This window comes from Phoxinus phoxinus (genome assembly GCF_949152265.1).
Source record: "Phoxinus phoxinus genome assembly, chromosome: 13".
Lineage (NCBI taxonomy): Eukaryota > Metazoa > Chordata > Actinopteri > Cypriniformes > Leuciscidae > Phoxinus > Phoxinus phoxinus.
The window spans coordinates 23,364,813-23,382,714 of NC_136888.1; the positions used below are offsets into that span (position 1 = coordinate 23,364,813).

A 17,902-nucleotide genomic window follows, 5' to 3' on the forward strand; every position below is an offset into this window, starting at 1 on the left:
ATATCACTCAATTGTGACTTTATAACTCACAATTGCGACCTTTTATCAATGTAAACTCGCAATTGTGAGAAAAATAAAATAAAATTTTGATTCTGTGGTGGAAACAAGCTTCCATAGAATTAAATACTTTGAAAGGTACTTAATCTAATTTTATCTTATTTTTATTTGTCACTTGGTCGATGCGAAATATATGATATTTGGACCGCACTTCAGTTAAATGGAATCATATTTATTTGTTTGTAACTTAAAAATAGATTAAATAGTGTGCATCAATGCTGACATTTAATACTAGATAACTTTAATATAAGATAACTTTATGAAAGGCTGGCCAGCTTGAAAACATTTGATGAAGTTCATTGCTCTTGCATCAAAGTTGTCGCAGCTATCAAGAGAGACAAAGAGAGAGCATCAGTTTGACATTGTGAGTGTTATCTGGTCCAGAAGGATGCACATCAGATATGACAGTTAAAAAAAAAATGCTTTCAAAACACAGCTTTGCTATATCCGATATGGCACACTGATTGGCCCAGAGTGGATCTGTCTTGGTAATTAGTCATAAGATGCAGGGTATTTCTGGACCTGTTTCGCTCTTCTTATTCCCCACAGAGAATCATTCAAGCAACATTAGTCTGTGCACTTAAAGGAGATACCGCATGTTATTTTCAATAGAGCCTTCTTTATCTTTCAACCCCTTCAGAACTATGAATATGAAGCTGATGCACTGCAGTTTTCTGTCAATATCTCAGGTTAGAAAGCAGATCAAAAGCCAAGAATCTTCAGAAGGTTTTGGTATCAAACAGTGGCACTATTTATAACCGATCAACTTAAATCGCTTTGTACAAATTGACCTCATCTAAAGATGACAAAAAATAAGTTACTCATTTGATTGAGGTGAACCGTTTGCTGCAAGTGCACAGTTGCCATAATAAACTGGTTTTGTTTCTGAACACAGATTTTGCATTGGAAATTAAGTGACAAAATCCGTGTTTTGTTCGTTAACTTTTTGGCTACGTCTACTAAAATGACAGATGATTTTTTTTAAATGTAATCAACAACAAATCTCCTCCTACCTTCTAAAAGATCAGTTTATTTATTAACACCATTATATGGTTAGTTGCATTTAATTATTTGTATTTAGCATTGTTTTACACAAACTAAAAAGGTTATATAGAGTTACTTACATCAAAACAAGTTGTATATATACTCACTAAAATGGAAGCAACTTCACCAAAGAGAACACCGACCAATCACTCTAATGCTGACTTGAACATAACAAAATATAATCAAAAATACTCCATAGAGCAAAACTATATATAAATCCTGAATAAAAAATATTAGCTATCAAAAGAAAAATAACACAAATTATTCATATTAGTATAATATTTAAATATTTTTGTTACTTTGTTGGATGTCTAATGTAAAATCTGTGTCCTGAAGCAAAACCCGTTGAGATCCTGATTTATACAATATCATCTTCTTGGCTTGCAGGGTGAGACCAAGATCCTGAAGTTAAAGAACCTGCGTCCTCAGGACTACGCAAACTACACATGCACTGCCTCAGTCCGCAATGTCTGTGGCATCCCCGACAAGAGTGTGCTATTCCGGCTCACCAACAAAACCGGTGAGAGATGCCAAAGATACCTCCTCCTTGTGCACAGCATTGTCTGTTATTTTAGTCTCCTTCTGCTATATTTGAGCCGTCCAACGAGTAAGAAAGTACATGCAAGCAGCACCACAGAAGCAACTCTCCAAAGGAAGTGCCCTAAGGCTCTTGTCACCACAAGTGCTGTGTGGTCTGATAATCAGCGAGCTGTGAGTGCTGCATGTGTTATTGAGTATGTTACGCCTGTTACATTTAGAGGCCTGCTGCTACTTTTCTCCTCCTTCGTCAGTTGATGGCTGAAGAAACCGCCCCGGGCGGATGTTTTCACCACTGGCCTTGCAGTTAATTCAGTCTATGGCAAAACCATATTCTTAAGGAAATGGCCCTGCGGGTTCCTGTGCTCCTTATCTGTCTCGGTGGGCTTCACATGCTACTGTGGCGAAGACCTAACCTTTACGGAATCCATTAAAGAATGAACAGAGTCGGCAGACCTTTTCCTCCGGCCATCTCCGTTTCTCTATCTTCCTCTCCCACTCCACCGCCCTGCTCATTTTCTTGCACTATCCTTCTTTCTCACTTATTTTCCGTCTCTCAGCGCATTTCTGGCAACAGATTGGCTGATGAGGATGAGCATGGCACAATCCCGGGGATTGACTGATAGCTTTGCCAACTTGAAAGCCCTTACATCACAGCTTGCCAGTGTGCTTTTGGGACAAGGCTTTGATTATATAGATTGGATGTGGTCACCTGGTGCATTATGGGCCCAAGTAGGGCTGCGCAATATATCGAATTTATCGAAATATCGCAAATGTATATATCGCAATATGCATATCGCAACAGCTTGCAATAAATGGGGTCATGAACAAAAGTTTTTTAGCTTTAATAAGTATCAGGATAGATTTAATTCATACAGTGAAAATTAAGCAATGTTTTATTTTTATATTTTATGATTCAGTATCTTTTATTAAATAAACCTATAATGTAGGATAACCTGAAACCCTGTGGTTTATACTGTTAAAATAACACTTCTTATGCTACAGTAAAACACTGATGTTCACTTTCAGAAGTTAGAAGGATGTTTTCTTGTCATAAAAAGAATGTAAAACACATGTAGGTTATATCATTTTAAATATATTTTAAAGATCATTTAAGTTTATTTTACACACTTTAAGCATTATCGTATCGCATATCGAATATCGCATTATTTAAGGAGTTATCGCATATCGCATTTTTCTTCAATATCGCACAGCCCTAAAGTAAACCAATCTCTTTGGTTGATAATTGTGAATACCACTTTTTGTTTTAAGTATATAAACACATTAGCGTAATTAGGTAAACCACCATAATTGTCATCAAGAGGTGACAGTATGTGAACTTTGTATTTGCTGTAATTACTCACTTGAAGTTGGCTGTGCACCTGGTATTGCTTCTTACCAATCATATAAACTGTTCTTGATTCCTTTAAAATCTTATAACGTCTCTTAATTAATATTCATGAGTCAAGCTGGTAAGTTTTATATAGTGTCTTCCTCAAATTTTTCAGAAGCTCCAACGCTCCTGGATTTAAAAGGATACTCCACTCAAAAAATGTTATTCTCTCATCATTTACTCACCCTCATGCCTTTCCTGATATATATATATTATTAGACTTTCTTCCTTTAGATGAACACAAACAAAGATTTTTTTGAAAAAGAATCTATCTCCAGTGTTGCCAACATTGCAACTTTTCAGACCCCTTTAGCCACTTTTCACATCACAAAACTTTAGTTCATCCAGTTTCCGAACTCTCTCAATTCAGATAATTTTACACATAAAAAATTTAGTCATTCACTATATCATACTCGTTCTATTGTCTGACAATAAAATATATAGGAAATGAGAACAGCTTGATTGGACATTCGACTATATTATTTTATATTTTATTTAAATACAGTATGTAAGCACGGATTAGGAGAGAAAACACACTAGGTAGGTAGAACACAAGTGAATATGCAAATAGCGACATTTAACGACTTTTTGGGCAGGCTTTAGCTACTTTCCTTTGAAAATAGTTGGCAACACTGTCACTGAGTCCATATAAATCAAGTGGATAGATCCCCCAAAGTTGATGCTTCAAAAACCATGCAAAACAAACACAACGTAATCCATAAAATGTCTTCTGAAGCGAAATAATGTGTATATGTGAGTAAAATACTGTTAAAATGTTAAACTATAAACCATCGCTTCCGGACAGCTGTCATACGTGCATTCGCTTATGTAAACGTCAGCATGTTGTGAAACGTGAAAAGTAAGAAAATAGGTCTTTCATGTGAAGCTGATAAGATGAACCTGTTCTGTTTTTGTTCTAGCCTCCCCCTCTATTAAGCTGCTTGTGGAAGACCCCATTGTGGCCAACCCTGGGCAGACAGTGACTCTGGTATGCATCATCTCTGGAGGCGAGCCCAACCCAACCCTGGCGTGGGTCCGGAATGGCGAAGAGCTTCCAAAGAAGAGCGTTCTCAACGGTGGAACCCTCACTATACCTGCCATCAGCACAGATGAAGCTGGTGTTTACAGCTGTGTAGCCAGTAACAACGTGGGTAATCCTGCAAAGAAATCCACCAACATTGTCGTCAGAGGTGAGAAGAGAGGCCTTGAGGCCGAGCTGGTTTAGTTTGTTTGTGCTTGATGTATAATAGTTTCTGGAAATTGTTTATTTGCAGCAGGTGCACATAGCACTGGCCACACAGGGCACCCCAAGAGTCTAGTAGAACCAGACAAAACTACCAAATATGGTGTGAAATGTGAAAAATGTGACTTTGATGTTGGAAAAGTGGCCTGGAGTGCAGAGATTGTGTATTAGTATGTTTGCGTGGATGACCTGAGTTTGCATTAGGCTTGTGGCATTTTCAGATCGCTCTGCTCTCATCAGGAATTATCAGTATATTTTTGGTTAAAGTTATTCTAAAATTCAGATCTAATTGCTATTCTAATATTTAGGACCAGATCAAACCATGTCTGACCCTTAGGAACATGATATTTATGAAGCCAAATGTCTTTATTTATATGCCTTAATTTATATTTATAGCATTATCATTTTAATTGCTCCCTTATGTAGAACAATTCTGGTAGTTAGAATGAGGCTAAGAACAAAAATATGGCCACTCACATGTTGTGAAACCAATGGAAAACTTTTCCTGTGCGAATAAATAAATACAAAACTAGTATGAAGTTATTCGTGAATTAGAGACCCATTGCCTGAAAAAAAAAAATCCACAAAAACATTAAGCAGCTGTTTTCAACACAGATTATAATAAGGAATTTTACTTAACCCCCAAATCAGCGTATTAGAATGATTTCTGATCATGTGACACTGGACACTGGAGTAATGAGGATGAAAATTCAATAAATTAAATGTAAAATATTTTAAAATGGAAAGCAGTTCTTTTAAATTCAAATAATATTTCACAAATTTATTATTTTTACTGTATGTTTGATTGAAAAATGCAGTCTTGGTGAGCATAAGAGACTTTTGAACGTGTATATATAATATACTGACAAAATGCAAATAGTGTCTGTTAGTATTTAGGGTATTTAGTAGGGTGTAAATAACATCTAATTTCCTTTACACTCAGTGTAAATTGCCTCCGCCAATAAGTTTGACAAGCCTCTCAAGTTTGCTGTCAGCATTTTCCACTATACCCATTACCATTTATCAGTGCATAATGAATTGCTTAATGATTATCATGAAGGCAGAATGACAATACATGGGGGTAATAAATATCTTGACAATGAATTGTGTACAATTATGAATAATGACTAACAGTATGCATCGAAAAACAATCAAGTTGTGGTTCAAAGCTGATGTGAAAGGACCAAGATTTTGCTACTGCTTACTGGCAGCGTTATTAGAAAAGTATTTGTTGAAACTTTCTTGAAGGTTTGAAAGACTCGTGCAGCCTTGCTTGAAATGTCTTATAAATAGGTGCTCTTCCAGCCAGCGTCATTACCTAGTGTAATGAATATCCATGACTTTGACGTATTACACCTAGCCAAAAGAGCAGAGTGAAATGGAGAAAATGGGACTCTCTCTGAAGAAGCTTTACCATCCCCGGTTTGGAGCAGCTTTTATAGCTTACTTCACAGTTACTCCTTCTCAAGGCTGATCCCCTGTGTGCACAAAAAGCTGTTTACACATCTGGAGGTCCAGGTTTTAATGTGAATCCCTTACTGTCTGTCAACTCACCGGGTCTGGGGAGCACAGTGAGATTACGCATTTCCAGCGAGCTGGGTTTGTGTGTGAGGCTGGAGAGTATGATGGGAGTCAGATGTCTTGCCAGTGAGGAGGATCATCTTGGTGAGGTAGACAGCAAAGGGGAAGAGGATCATACCGAAGAAAGAAATCCGCCATGTGTAATTCTCCAAGCTCTCCTCACAACAAAGAGCAGTTTAGTTTGTGGTTAGTATCTTTACTGACAAGTATCAGTATCATTCTGAGTATCGGTTTGGGGATTTTTTTCTTCTTCTGATATCCAGAAACCTTTTTAAATGTCCTTGGTCTGATGAGTTTGGTTTAGTAGAGGGTAATTGCTGTGATATCGATTTTAATGTTTAACAGCACTCTTTTGACTCAAATAATAAAATTATTAAACTCAGTTCAATAATCATTCTCCATTTATTTTTTCTATTTATTTGGAATAAGCGAGATAATGTACTGTCAGCTTTACATTATAATACATTATATACAACAGTTATTTCTGGTCCTCAAATCTGATTGGTTAGCGCTGATATAACGGTCTAATAGCACTGGGACTATTCCCTGTTTGTGTCACTCTGCTTTTCTGTGTTTGTTTGAGACAGTTTGCAAAATAAATCTGCAAATTACTTCATTACACCAGTAGGTCAACTTTATGAGTCATTTTAATAATTCACTCAATTGATTTTTTAAAAAATTTCAAAATGATCATTCATTCAAGAATGAAACGATTGTCTATCTTTATAAATTAATAATTTGTTTAACCATTTGTTGAAAGTTCTGATTCATTCAGTCACTCTCTTTTATGAGTGTATCATTCATTCAACCGTTTAATTAAAAAAAAATGCTGATTTCAGGAATGAATTATGAGTGATTCATAATTAATTCAAAAACACTGATTCATTTATAAATGAAGCAAGTTATTTTCTTTATGAGAAAGCTATTGAATCATTCATTCAACTGATTCATTCAAATAACTGAATCATTCAAGAACGAAAAACATGATTAGAGGTATGCAACGATTCTGCTGCTGTGTTGTTAAAGCAAATAGCAAAATTGTGTCTAAAATTTGACTCAGTATTAACTTATTGTTTATAAAAGAATTGTATAAAAGTAATATAGCACTTCCAATTGTGGTGCTCGTATGATATTGCTTAAAAACCCAGACTGGGTGATCAGGGCACCAGGTCGAAGTAGGTCTTTTATTTTGCGTTAATGACCAGCTGACTGTACATTATCCCATAAATAAATTCCACATTAGAAGCCAGTTTATTTATTGCCATACATAACCTTCCGAGACACTTTTTGCATTATTCATTCATTGTAATATTAAAATGCTATTATTTTAACATTCGTTTTCATTAGATTTTGTTTACTCACACGTACTGATCCTCTGGTGGCTCAGTTTCTGGTCCTGGTTGCTTTTCTATAATCGCTGTTGCAGAAACAGTTTGCATACCTAATGATCCAGGGCTATATAAGTATTTTCAATGTATTAATTGACTCTCACAACAACAAAATGAACTTCCTGCAATGCCGTTCACCTTACTTTTGTGCTTTTCTTCATGTAATAATTCAGAGGAGAGCTACTCATTTTCTACTACATCACATGAAACCATGAATGTTGCAATATCATTGCCCCGACTTTATGGCTCACTTGTGGCCAATGCTGCCTTTTTGTCCTAGACGTGTTGGCCATTTAGGTTTTATATGCTTTTCTTATGGATGGAAACATCATTATTGGGCAGAAAATAGCAATGATAGGCCCATTCTGTAGCTCCATAGATTGAGGAAGGTTTTATAATATAAGATCGTCAGAGGGGACGTTACAAGCTTGAGCTGCGCAGCTTCTTTGCTGCACAGATGGCGGAATCTCATTTGTTGGGCAAAATAAGCAAGGGATTGGAGAGAAAACGATATTACATGGGAGGGTTTGGAAGTTGGGTAATCCCAACACACTCTGCTGGCTGCTTGTACAAAGCTCTATGATAGCAGCTGTACTGGCCATTTGATATATGACCTTTTCTCCTGCAATGGGAAAAAGAGCATGTGTAGCCAGATGGGGTGGTGGTTGAGGTGAACTGTTTCTCCAATCACTTATTAGGGAGGAAACTGAACTCTTGAGGATTGATGAAGGTAGAATAGAGGTGGCTTTATTTTACTTTGTTTTGTGAGGAGAAGATATAGAGCAGTGTAGTGGATTGAGCAAATACAGATTTAATTGGATATAAAATGTCCATCCATTTACACAGTTTTAACATAAACTAAGCTAAGCCAATCTAGTACATGTTAAAGGTGGGGTATGTAATTCTCTTTTTTGGCCATTTTTTCAAAATCACTTAAAATCCTATTCCTAACCCACTTACAGCCACTGAGTTAGAAGCACTGAAATAAAAATTAAGCAATTTAATCATCTGTGGAGCAGGCAGGACTCAAAAAACACCAGCCAATCATTTCCAAGACCACCTAGAATCATTGGACAGTAAGTGTGTCAATCAATCGGTCGTACCATTGATTGGTCCATGTTCTTTGAATGGGTGGAGTCAAAGGAAAGAAGGTAGGACCATTTGAGTTGTGTATTTTCAAAATCTACCGGCCGTTTTGCAAATCACATACCCCACCTTTAACTAATTGCTTGTTCCACTGCTAGCCAAATTAATTGAATAAATGTAGTTGTTTTTACAATTCACAGATGTATGCGGTTTCTATGTGTGTGTGTGTGTGCGTGTGCGTGTGCGCGCGTGTGTGTGCGCGTGTGTGTGTGTGTGTGTCATTTTACATTTATCATTGAAATAGTCCCAGTATTTGGAAAGAAAATTGCATCTTCCTCAAATTCAAGAAAACTGTTCAAAGGAATTGGAATCGTTAAATGCCTTACAATTCCTGTCACTATACTGTACATTATGCTTTTGAAGCTGAATTTTAATTGCATGGAGAGAAAAAAATGGTTTTGGACCGACATGAGGGTGAGTAAATGATGACAGAATTTTCATTTTTAGTTCAACACAAAAAAAAGAAAGAAAGAAAAGTCTTCTGTAATCTTGCTCGGCTCCTATACAGAGCAAACACAGTGCAGGGATTACTTGGGGGCAGATTGGTCTGATGAGAGGCGTAATGGACCGTCATTCAGTGGCACCCAGGTGGGAGTGACCAGATAGCCATCCCTGAGTAAGGCCTTTTCTGACAGCTCTGTTCCACCACCCGCTGGCAGCATCATCAATAAATCACACCCCACCCTTCCCCAGTTATCACTCAAATACTGAGCCTTGTCAGTACTCTTCAGCAGATTATGCCAGGCGTTGCAGGGTCTGCTCTGCAGATAACTGCAAAATAACCCAACGTTCTTTATAAGATATTTATTAGCTAAGGGGATGGAAGGGAGGGTATTGCTGAGCCTGCACACTGCCATAGAAACTCATCTTTTTATTTATTTACAGAGAAGATATCATCTCCCGTTTGGGCCACTTTCCACCAAGCAATCAAAACAGGCATGCAAAGATCGGTCCTACCATCCCCCTTCCCCTGGCTGCTGAAATTGGTCATATTTCTGATATGGAAATTGTGTTCTGAATCACTTTGATGGTCATTCACATCAACTGTTTTCTCAGCAGAATTGCTGTGCGAACTTTGCGTTGTCTGTAGCAGTGCGATGTGTCAGTATTGTGAATGTGAGGGCACATTGATGAGATTCCACTGGATGTAATGACTGAATGCAGCTTTTGCCTGTAAAGCTGTTTTCTAAATTAGCTGGGCTCACGATGATCCCCTCGAACATTGCACTACTTGACTTATTTTTCCGCTAAATCAAATGGATAATAGAGAATTCAGTAGCTTTTGATGAGGTGGTGACTATTAGCAGACTGCTGCAGTGGTGATTTACTACAGCTAATAACAGATTTGTATTCAACCATTTCTTCTTCTCTGATGGGAGGGCTCACATCTTGTTGGTGGGGCTTTATGTTGATTGTACTACTGCCTGTTGTATTAGGGAATATAGGCGGTGGTTATCATTGACTGTTATTTCTATATTTTTTGTATACTTTTTATACACTATTTGCATGCACAGAAAAGATTTTCACCAGAATTTCCCTTTAAACAGGTGCATTCTGCATAAATTTGTTCTGATCCTCATTCTCTTTTGATGAATAAAGAATTTTTCCTGATTTTTATCAAGAAGTGCATGCCTGCAGTTAATATGGTACACAGCCAAATATTAATTTTTTATAATATATTAAAAATATAAAACATATTTACATAATACATACAAAAAGAGAGAGAGAGAGAGAGAGAGAGAGAGAGAGAGAGAGAGAGAGAGAGAGAGAGAGAGAGAATACAATTTATTATAAAATATGAATATATTTTTATAGAACATTCTGGCATAGCTATCCATGTTTCTATGTCTCCCAGCTCTGTGGTTTTTGCAGGTGCAAACTTACCAATGATCCATGATTTTTGTGCAAAATGTGTTTTTTACTGGCAGTTAGTGAATGAGACCCAGTGCATTATATCTGTTTGAAAAACTATTGTTTGAATTTATCTGGTTGGTTATTGCTTGTTACGTTCCAGGCAATGATAATCTGTTTATTTTTTATTATGAAAGACATTCATTTAAATTCACTCATTATTATGTGCCAAATAACAATGTTCCATTTCCAAATGACAAACCCTTCCTGCAATATTCAGCATTGCAGAGTAAGTCTGAAACTCCAGTTTTGCAATTGACTAGTGCAAATGTGGCCATGAAGAAAAATACTTTAAAGATGCCTTTTAAATTCCCATGGTTGCATAAGACGATATAAGTAAAGAAAAGTGCTTGTGTGCGGCACCACATATTCATCAGTAAAAGACTTTTCTCAACCATTCTCTGTATCTATTCACTCTGATTGCACGACTATGCAGGGCTAGTCAAAAGGATTATTGATTTTCATATAACGCAACAAGTGTCTTGACAATGATCTGTGGTAGGTGCTGAGCTGAGGAAATAACTAACTAATTATAATATCACAAAGAAAAGACCCATCTAGAACAAAATCATTTGAAATGCATCCGTCAATATCTTCTGCATGTTTGAGTATTTGAGCACTATCATTGTGTTCGTGGAATGCAAAAAAAAGCTTAGCAGTAATTCGAGGTGATGTCTTAATTCTTTCCCAGACGTTTCATAAAACAAACAGTTACAAAACACAGGTGCAAGTGGTGGAGAGAACCCATTATGTTGTCTCTCAGGAGCTCCTTGATATATTCTTCTGTTGGAAAGCTCATTAAAAGTTGAAGCAAAAAGTTGGATTTCTATTTTAAGCGTTTTTGAAATTTCAAGAGATGTTATTACAGCGGATTACTGTAAGAAATCATCGTCAAACGCTCAACGTGTAGCAACCTGACTTTAAATGTTCTGGAAAGATTAAGCAGCTTGTCTCTTGGTAATTGCTTACCTGCAGTGTGTTTGATAATGACAGGACTGGACTCGAAAGCATTAACACCCTGCGCGGTTTATGGGCCCACCGAAGAGCGCACAGCTATCTCACCACGATATTCAGCTATTGATTAAGTTGCAAATTGACCAGTAAGGAAAGGCCTGCCGAGCCAAACCTTGCATAAAGCAACCCTGCAAAGTTACAGCTCTTCGTTGTCATCTATCTCATAATATTCAGAGTCTCTGCCAGTATCTGCATCGTAGTCCACCTTGAAACATCCTCTCTTAGCACTCCAGATTGTAACATATTGTAAAATGTGCAGACTGAATGCAAATAAATTGGTTAATAAGATCTCCTAAAAGCTGTTTTTAAATGATTCAGTGGCTGATTAATAATTAGGGCCAGATGCACAGCATTCTCAAAAAGGACTGGGAAATGAGATTGTGGAGTTTTGCTTTGGCTCATGGCTAGCTTGAGACTTGGGATCCCATTGGGAGGGATTTGCTTGTGTCTCTGACCCCTTTACTCCTGTTGAAAAGAGAGCAGCGAGCGCTAATGAAAATTAAAACAAAACAGTTGTATCAACGTGACTTTAGAAAAACTGCTTTCCCAACCCATTTACTTGTGTAATGTGACATTTCCCAAAGGAACAAGAAAAAAATAAATGTAGGGCAGGACTTGATTTTATCCATCGGGAACTGATCAAATTGTAAACATTGGTCTCTGTGATGGGTGAAGAGAGGTTTATATATTGAAATATAAGTTTGGGTCAGTGGGTCAATTTATTTTTGATCAAATAAATGCAGCCTTCCTTGGTGAGCATAAAATACTAATTCAAAATGTATATTAAATAGAATAGAATTTTAGATTTTTTTCCCTCAATAAATTCAATGAATAATTTAATCATAAAAACAACACCAGGAATTTTTATTAGGGAGCCTGTTTTGATGTCATGTTGACTTTACGACTTTACAAAAGAGATTTTTTTTCTTGAGAATGGCGGGTTGCTGTTTCGTCTTATTTACTGTGTGGTTTAACTCGTAAAGATCCTAAAATAGCTGCTGTTCAGTCTGGTGTGGCTTTGAGTTGGAGTTATTTCTGAATGTGAGTTCACAGTGCGCAAGATCTCTCAATCCAGCCTTGCAAAGATTAACTCATTAGCATGTGTGGAGTAGTGTGGAAAGTGTGTGTCATGTCACGCCGTTCTTACATCATTTCCAACTCTGTAGATGTCAGTGTGGTTGAGTCAGAGTTCTTCTCAATGTCAGTGTCAAAGGACTGAGGTTCTGTGGAAGGAAACGTCTGTTCTCCTCCTAACAGAGAAACTGCGCGACTCCTTGACAATCCCTTATCTAAATAATATCACGTGCGTGTGTGTGTGTGTCTTGAGGGGCCCTCTGTTTATTTGTCACCTTATTCGGGGTGATAGTGGGATGGTGTATTTTTAGATCCAGCTTTTATTTGTGCTGTATTCACAGGCTAAGATGGTAGTCACTCACCTCCATTCCTTAAAAAAAATAGCCCATGGGTATTTTATTAACATTTGATTTTTTGTCACTGGCTTGTCATTTGCAGTGATAATGACTTCAAAAGCAGTGGTGTGGATGAATTGTGGAAAAGTATATTTAACTGTTTTGAAATTATATTAAGCAAAGACCTTTTAGCTATGTAAACTGACGCACTGCATTTAATGCATCATTAACCATGCAGTACAAATATTGTATGAAGAGATTAAGAGACTTTATGATAAGAAAATGAGCAGTGTGTTACTGTTTCTTGAGCAAACCAGTATTGTGGTACTTTTACATACCAGGAATAAAAAGTAAAAAATAAAATAATATCATCATATTGTCATATAAAAACTATATTAACTAAATATTTAATATAAAAATATTTTACTATACTCATTGATTTTTGCTCCTTTTATTTAAAAAAAAAATGCTAAAGTTGCAATTGCTTACCAAAGATGACAATGGCAATGCAGATCATGCTTGAGATGAAATATGAGACATTTGAAGTGTGAAGAAAATGAAGGTAAATATGATTGAAGTGATACAAATATCAATAATAATCTTAAAATAATATTAAAACAGTATTATTGTATATAATACTAAACATTTAGTGTTTTAAATATATTTTAATTAGAAATATAATAATAATAATAATACATTAAATAATAATAAAAGTTTATTTACGATCAAAATGTAATTTAGTAAAATTATGCAAAAAGTGTGAAAATATTGTTTGTTTATTTAGCTTATGTAAAATATTAGTAATTATCCTTAGCAAGGCAAAAATGTCCCAAATGTCATTTACATCAATGCCATTTCAACCACTGAACGCTAAAAAACTACAATATGTCTGGAAATATAGTGAAAATTATAATTATTTTATTTTAATTAATTAGATTTTAATGATAAATTACTTTTGTTACTGTTGTAATGTTACTAACGAATATTTTGGCAATTGATTAATTGGTCGATTATTTAGACGATTAATCTGGTAATCCGATGTTGTGGCTTTTTTTGTGGTTATAAAAGTAGACCAAAGTGAACACTAGCCTTCAAAATTACTTCAAATACATACATATATATATATATATATATATATATATATTAAAAATGAGGCAATAATAATTCAAATAAAGTTTTAGAAGCAAGTATTCATATGGTTTTTATTGAACGACACTGTTAAAATACACAATGTAATAATATAAACATAATCAACGTATGTACATTTTGTGTTATATCAAATGTCTGCATAGGGCGCCTGGAGATTGTTGTTATTACACTTTACAGTATGATCAAATCTTTGTTTAATATTGGCCAAACATCATTTAATTCAAATGTCCCCTTAATCTTTCATTTTTGGCCACTTCTTTGGGATAGATTGATGTATTCTTCTGTTGGCATAGGTTTATAAATTATTTACATTACAAGTAGGTTTAATTTACAACCTCAAGTAAGTTTACATTGCGTGAACGTTATAAGCAACTCAAACTTACAGCATATGTAGAGATAGAGTTTGTTAACTCAGCTGCTGAGACACACTCCACACATGTAAATGACAACAGTGCAACACTTCGCTATAAACACAAAGCGTGTCAGACTTTATATGCGTTCCCAAATGCACTTTATTGTAAACCCAAACAAACAGCACATGCAGAGACTGAGTTACTGTAGAGCAGCATGTACTGTGAACTGAACGGCTGGAAGAAAAGTGTAACCTTCACGCATGTAAATTATTCAAGTGCCGCACTTCACCCTGAAATCCGCAGTGCATATATTTATTTCATTGAATCGCAGCCTTTGTGATTTCACTATAGCACTATGCCATATTATGATTTTTGAATGGTTTTAATATATTGTGCAGTGATAACGGTCTAATAATGCACTTCATGGATTCAAGTCTGTGGAATTCCCCACTTCCGGTATTTTGCTGGTTAAAGGTGCCTTGTTGGAAGATCTGTTGACAGAAATGCAATATCATATACATAACTATGTTTTCAGGGGTGTATAAATACTTTACTTAATGAACCATTATGCTTTTATTTCATGACATGTTTCTACAGTAGCCCTAAACGGACAAACGTGTTTTGTTACTATGTTGTTCTTCGTGCAAGGAAGCTAGCTAAAGTCAGCGAATAAAACACTGACACAATGATGAACAAGTAACAATAATATTCGCAAAAACATAGTTTTACTATATAATAAAGTAAACCTAATTTCTTAATTTATCTTTGTAAATAAATCTCATTGCTTAACTGGCTGCTCTCTGCGGTCTCACATCTTTTCCTGTCAGGCACCGTAACTTTTGTTGGTTGCAATTCGCAACCTTACCACTAGATGCCGCTAAAAATCTCACACGCTGTACCTTTAATTGGCACAGGTAAAATTTAATCGACGAATCATGACATCTCCTAAATAACTTAACGAATAAGAGTCTCCTGTGTCTTGAGTGTTTTTTATAACAATTAAAAGTTAATTGTATTTTTTTTGTAATCGTTTGCATTTCATTCTGTCCACACAGCTCTGAAGAAGGGCCGGTTCTGGATCACACCAGACCCCTATCATAATGATGACAACATCCAGATCGGCAGAGAGGTGAAGATATCCTGTCAGGTGGAGGCCACGCCACCCGAGGAGCTGATGTTCAGTTGGCTTAAGAACGGCCGTCCACTGCGTAGCTCAGAGCGGATGGTCATTACCCAGACTGACCCAGACGTTGCCCCAGGAACCACAAACCTAGACATCATCGACCTCAAGTTTACTGACTTTGGCACTTACACCTGTGTGGCCTCACTAAAGAACGGAGGGATACCAGAGATCAGCATAGACGTCAACATCTCTTCTACCACTGGTGAGCTATTCTTATTCTTTACAAATAAAAGAGGGTAGCTGGTTTTTACAAAGCCTGTAAAGATGACCTTTGCAACAAAAATAATAATGTAAAGACTTTCACACAAGAAACTTTTTGCGTGCTCACAAGAAACAATTTCATATGCATGGGATTTTTTTTTTTCGTGCTCACGCATTTCAAGTGTATACAGTATATTGCCTACTATAACCGATTTCCTTTGCGTTACTGCTATTTTACTATGCCGCAGTTCGGCTGTGTGCATTGGGGTGATAAAATGGCTCAAATTTCGTAAGAGCAGTTTGTCTAGTACAAGGCTGAATTCAGCTACTTATTAATTTTTCATTTAATGAAGCGTGAGCCTCCCCTTAATATAACACAAGTTCACAACACTATCTAAAGTCTTTTATGTCTATGGCTTTGCTCACAATAAGCGCTGTTAGAATTGAATGAAGAAAATCAGCATTTCTCCGCCAACTGTAAGAGTGCGTTAAATCCGACAATCCAACATTTTTGTATATTATACTGTACCAATATTTTTTTGGAATTGGTCATTTAAATTTTATATGGGACAATATAAATGGGTCATTGAAAAATATATATTTTTTAATATTTTCAAAACTGATGTGATGCATATTTTTGAGTCATGAACAATGTGTTTAAACAAGTTTCAGATGTTAAATAACATTTCAAAGTGTTTCAATTATTTATTTATTTTATGTCAGGTGGTACAACCAAATAGTTGTATACAGTATACTGTAGTTGTACCAGATTACATGGAAAATTTGTTTATATGAAAGGTTTCAAACCTAAAATGATGCCATAGTATTTTTGATTTATTTAATTTTTTTATTAAGACACCATTTTTCAGACAGAACTTGTTTGGACAGTTGCACCCCCTGACATTTTGGGGGTTTAAGGTAACAAAACATTAAAATAATATGTATTATTATAATGTACTAAAAATGTATTCAAAATAAATAGGTTTTATATACTTAAGTGACATCAATTGATCAAATTATTTTAAAAGAAAATAATGCACTTGTACACAAAATATCATGTCATGTCATTGACCCAAATACTGCCCTAACGAAATCCAAATTTTTATAATTTTTACTGTACCAATGTTTTTTTTATGAACCATATAGGACAATGCACACTGAGCCGCTACTGCGCCATCAGCCCATTTCACAGTGTGACGGCATACAGGCAAGAAACATAATGTGGCTGTTTGAAAATACATATTGTTTAGTAAATTGTTCTGCATTGCAAAATAGTACATTTAAAATGACAAAATATTTTTCTTGGCTGCAATTTATTAGATTATATATATATATATATATATATATATATATATATATATATATATATATATATATATATATTGACTTTACTTGCCTGCCACATGTATCCAAATGCCCACCCCAGGATGGAATCTAAAACACCACTGACCTCGTGCATTAACGTCTTTTTTCAATTTTTGCCGATATTTATTTGTTTGTTTGTATGTATGAAGGTCATACACCTGAATCTGTTAAATATCACTGCCATGAGGATTCAAAGAGATTTGCTGAAAACATCAGTCTGTGAGTTTCAGCAGATGAAACCGTACCATGTTTTAACCAGCTTGGCACTTACAGCAACATGGATTTATTAATTAGAAATATGAATTAATTAGAAATCATGCATGCATTACTGAGTAAATGAGAAACAATTGCAGTGGAAATGGGGTTAATGGTAGGATTCCATCACTCTTTGAAATTAAAAAAAAAAAAAACTTTAAAATTATTTATTATTAAAACATTTTTATGGTGATTACATTTATTATTGTTTTACCGACTGTTTCGGCACATTACGGCTTTATAGCTTCAATAAAACAAAATAATCTCAGCCTCCCCCACTGATGACATTTTAATGATACAAATGTAGATCTAAAAGATTTTTTTCTGTCACAAAACATAGATAATGCTGTTTTAGGCTTTTAATGTTGCCAGAATGGATAATGTGATTTATTTTCTGACTCATTTCATTATGCAAAATGTCCTATGTTTGTTTGTTTGTTTGTTTGTTTGTTTGCCCTGGGTCTGCAAAAGAAGTCATGCTTAATCAACCTGCAGACGCAAGATCTCTCTCCCACCAGGCCCCCTGCAGTCGCAATCGGAAATACATTCAGCATTGTTCTCCTCTTTTTTCATGCTATACTCATTACCATCCCTTCATATAAATCAGTCTTTCCCACTCACCTTATGGAGGAGAGAAAAGTAGATTTCTATTTTTTCTCCAAAGGAGGAAAAA

At 35.7% G+C, this 17,902-nt stretch overlaps 1 protein-coding gene across 2 annotated transcripts in view; it reads left to right on the plus strand.

Annotated features, from left to right (window-relative positions):
• The window catches only part of mdga2a (MAM domain containing glycosylphosphatidylinositol anchor 2a), a 129,693-nt gene that overhangs the window by 57,781 nt on the left and 54,010 nt on the right, over positions 1 to 17,902 (plus strand). For both annotated transcript variants that reach the window (XM_079633633.1, XM_079633634.1), the window contains exons 5-7: positions 1,489 to 1,621; positions 3,952 to 4,221; positions 15,281 to 15,610. In XM_079633633.1, the coding sequence (XP_079489759.1) occupies positions 1,489 to 1,621; positions 3,952 to 4,221; positions 15,281 to 15,610 (733 nt within the window). The remainder of the gene's footprint in view (positions 1 to 1,488; positions 1,622 to 3,951; positions 4,222 to 15,280; positions 15,611 to 17,902) is intronic.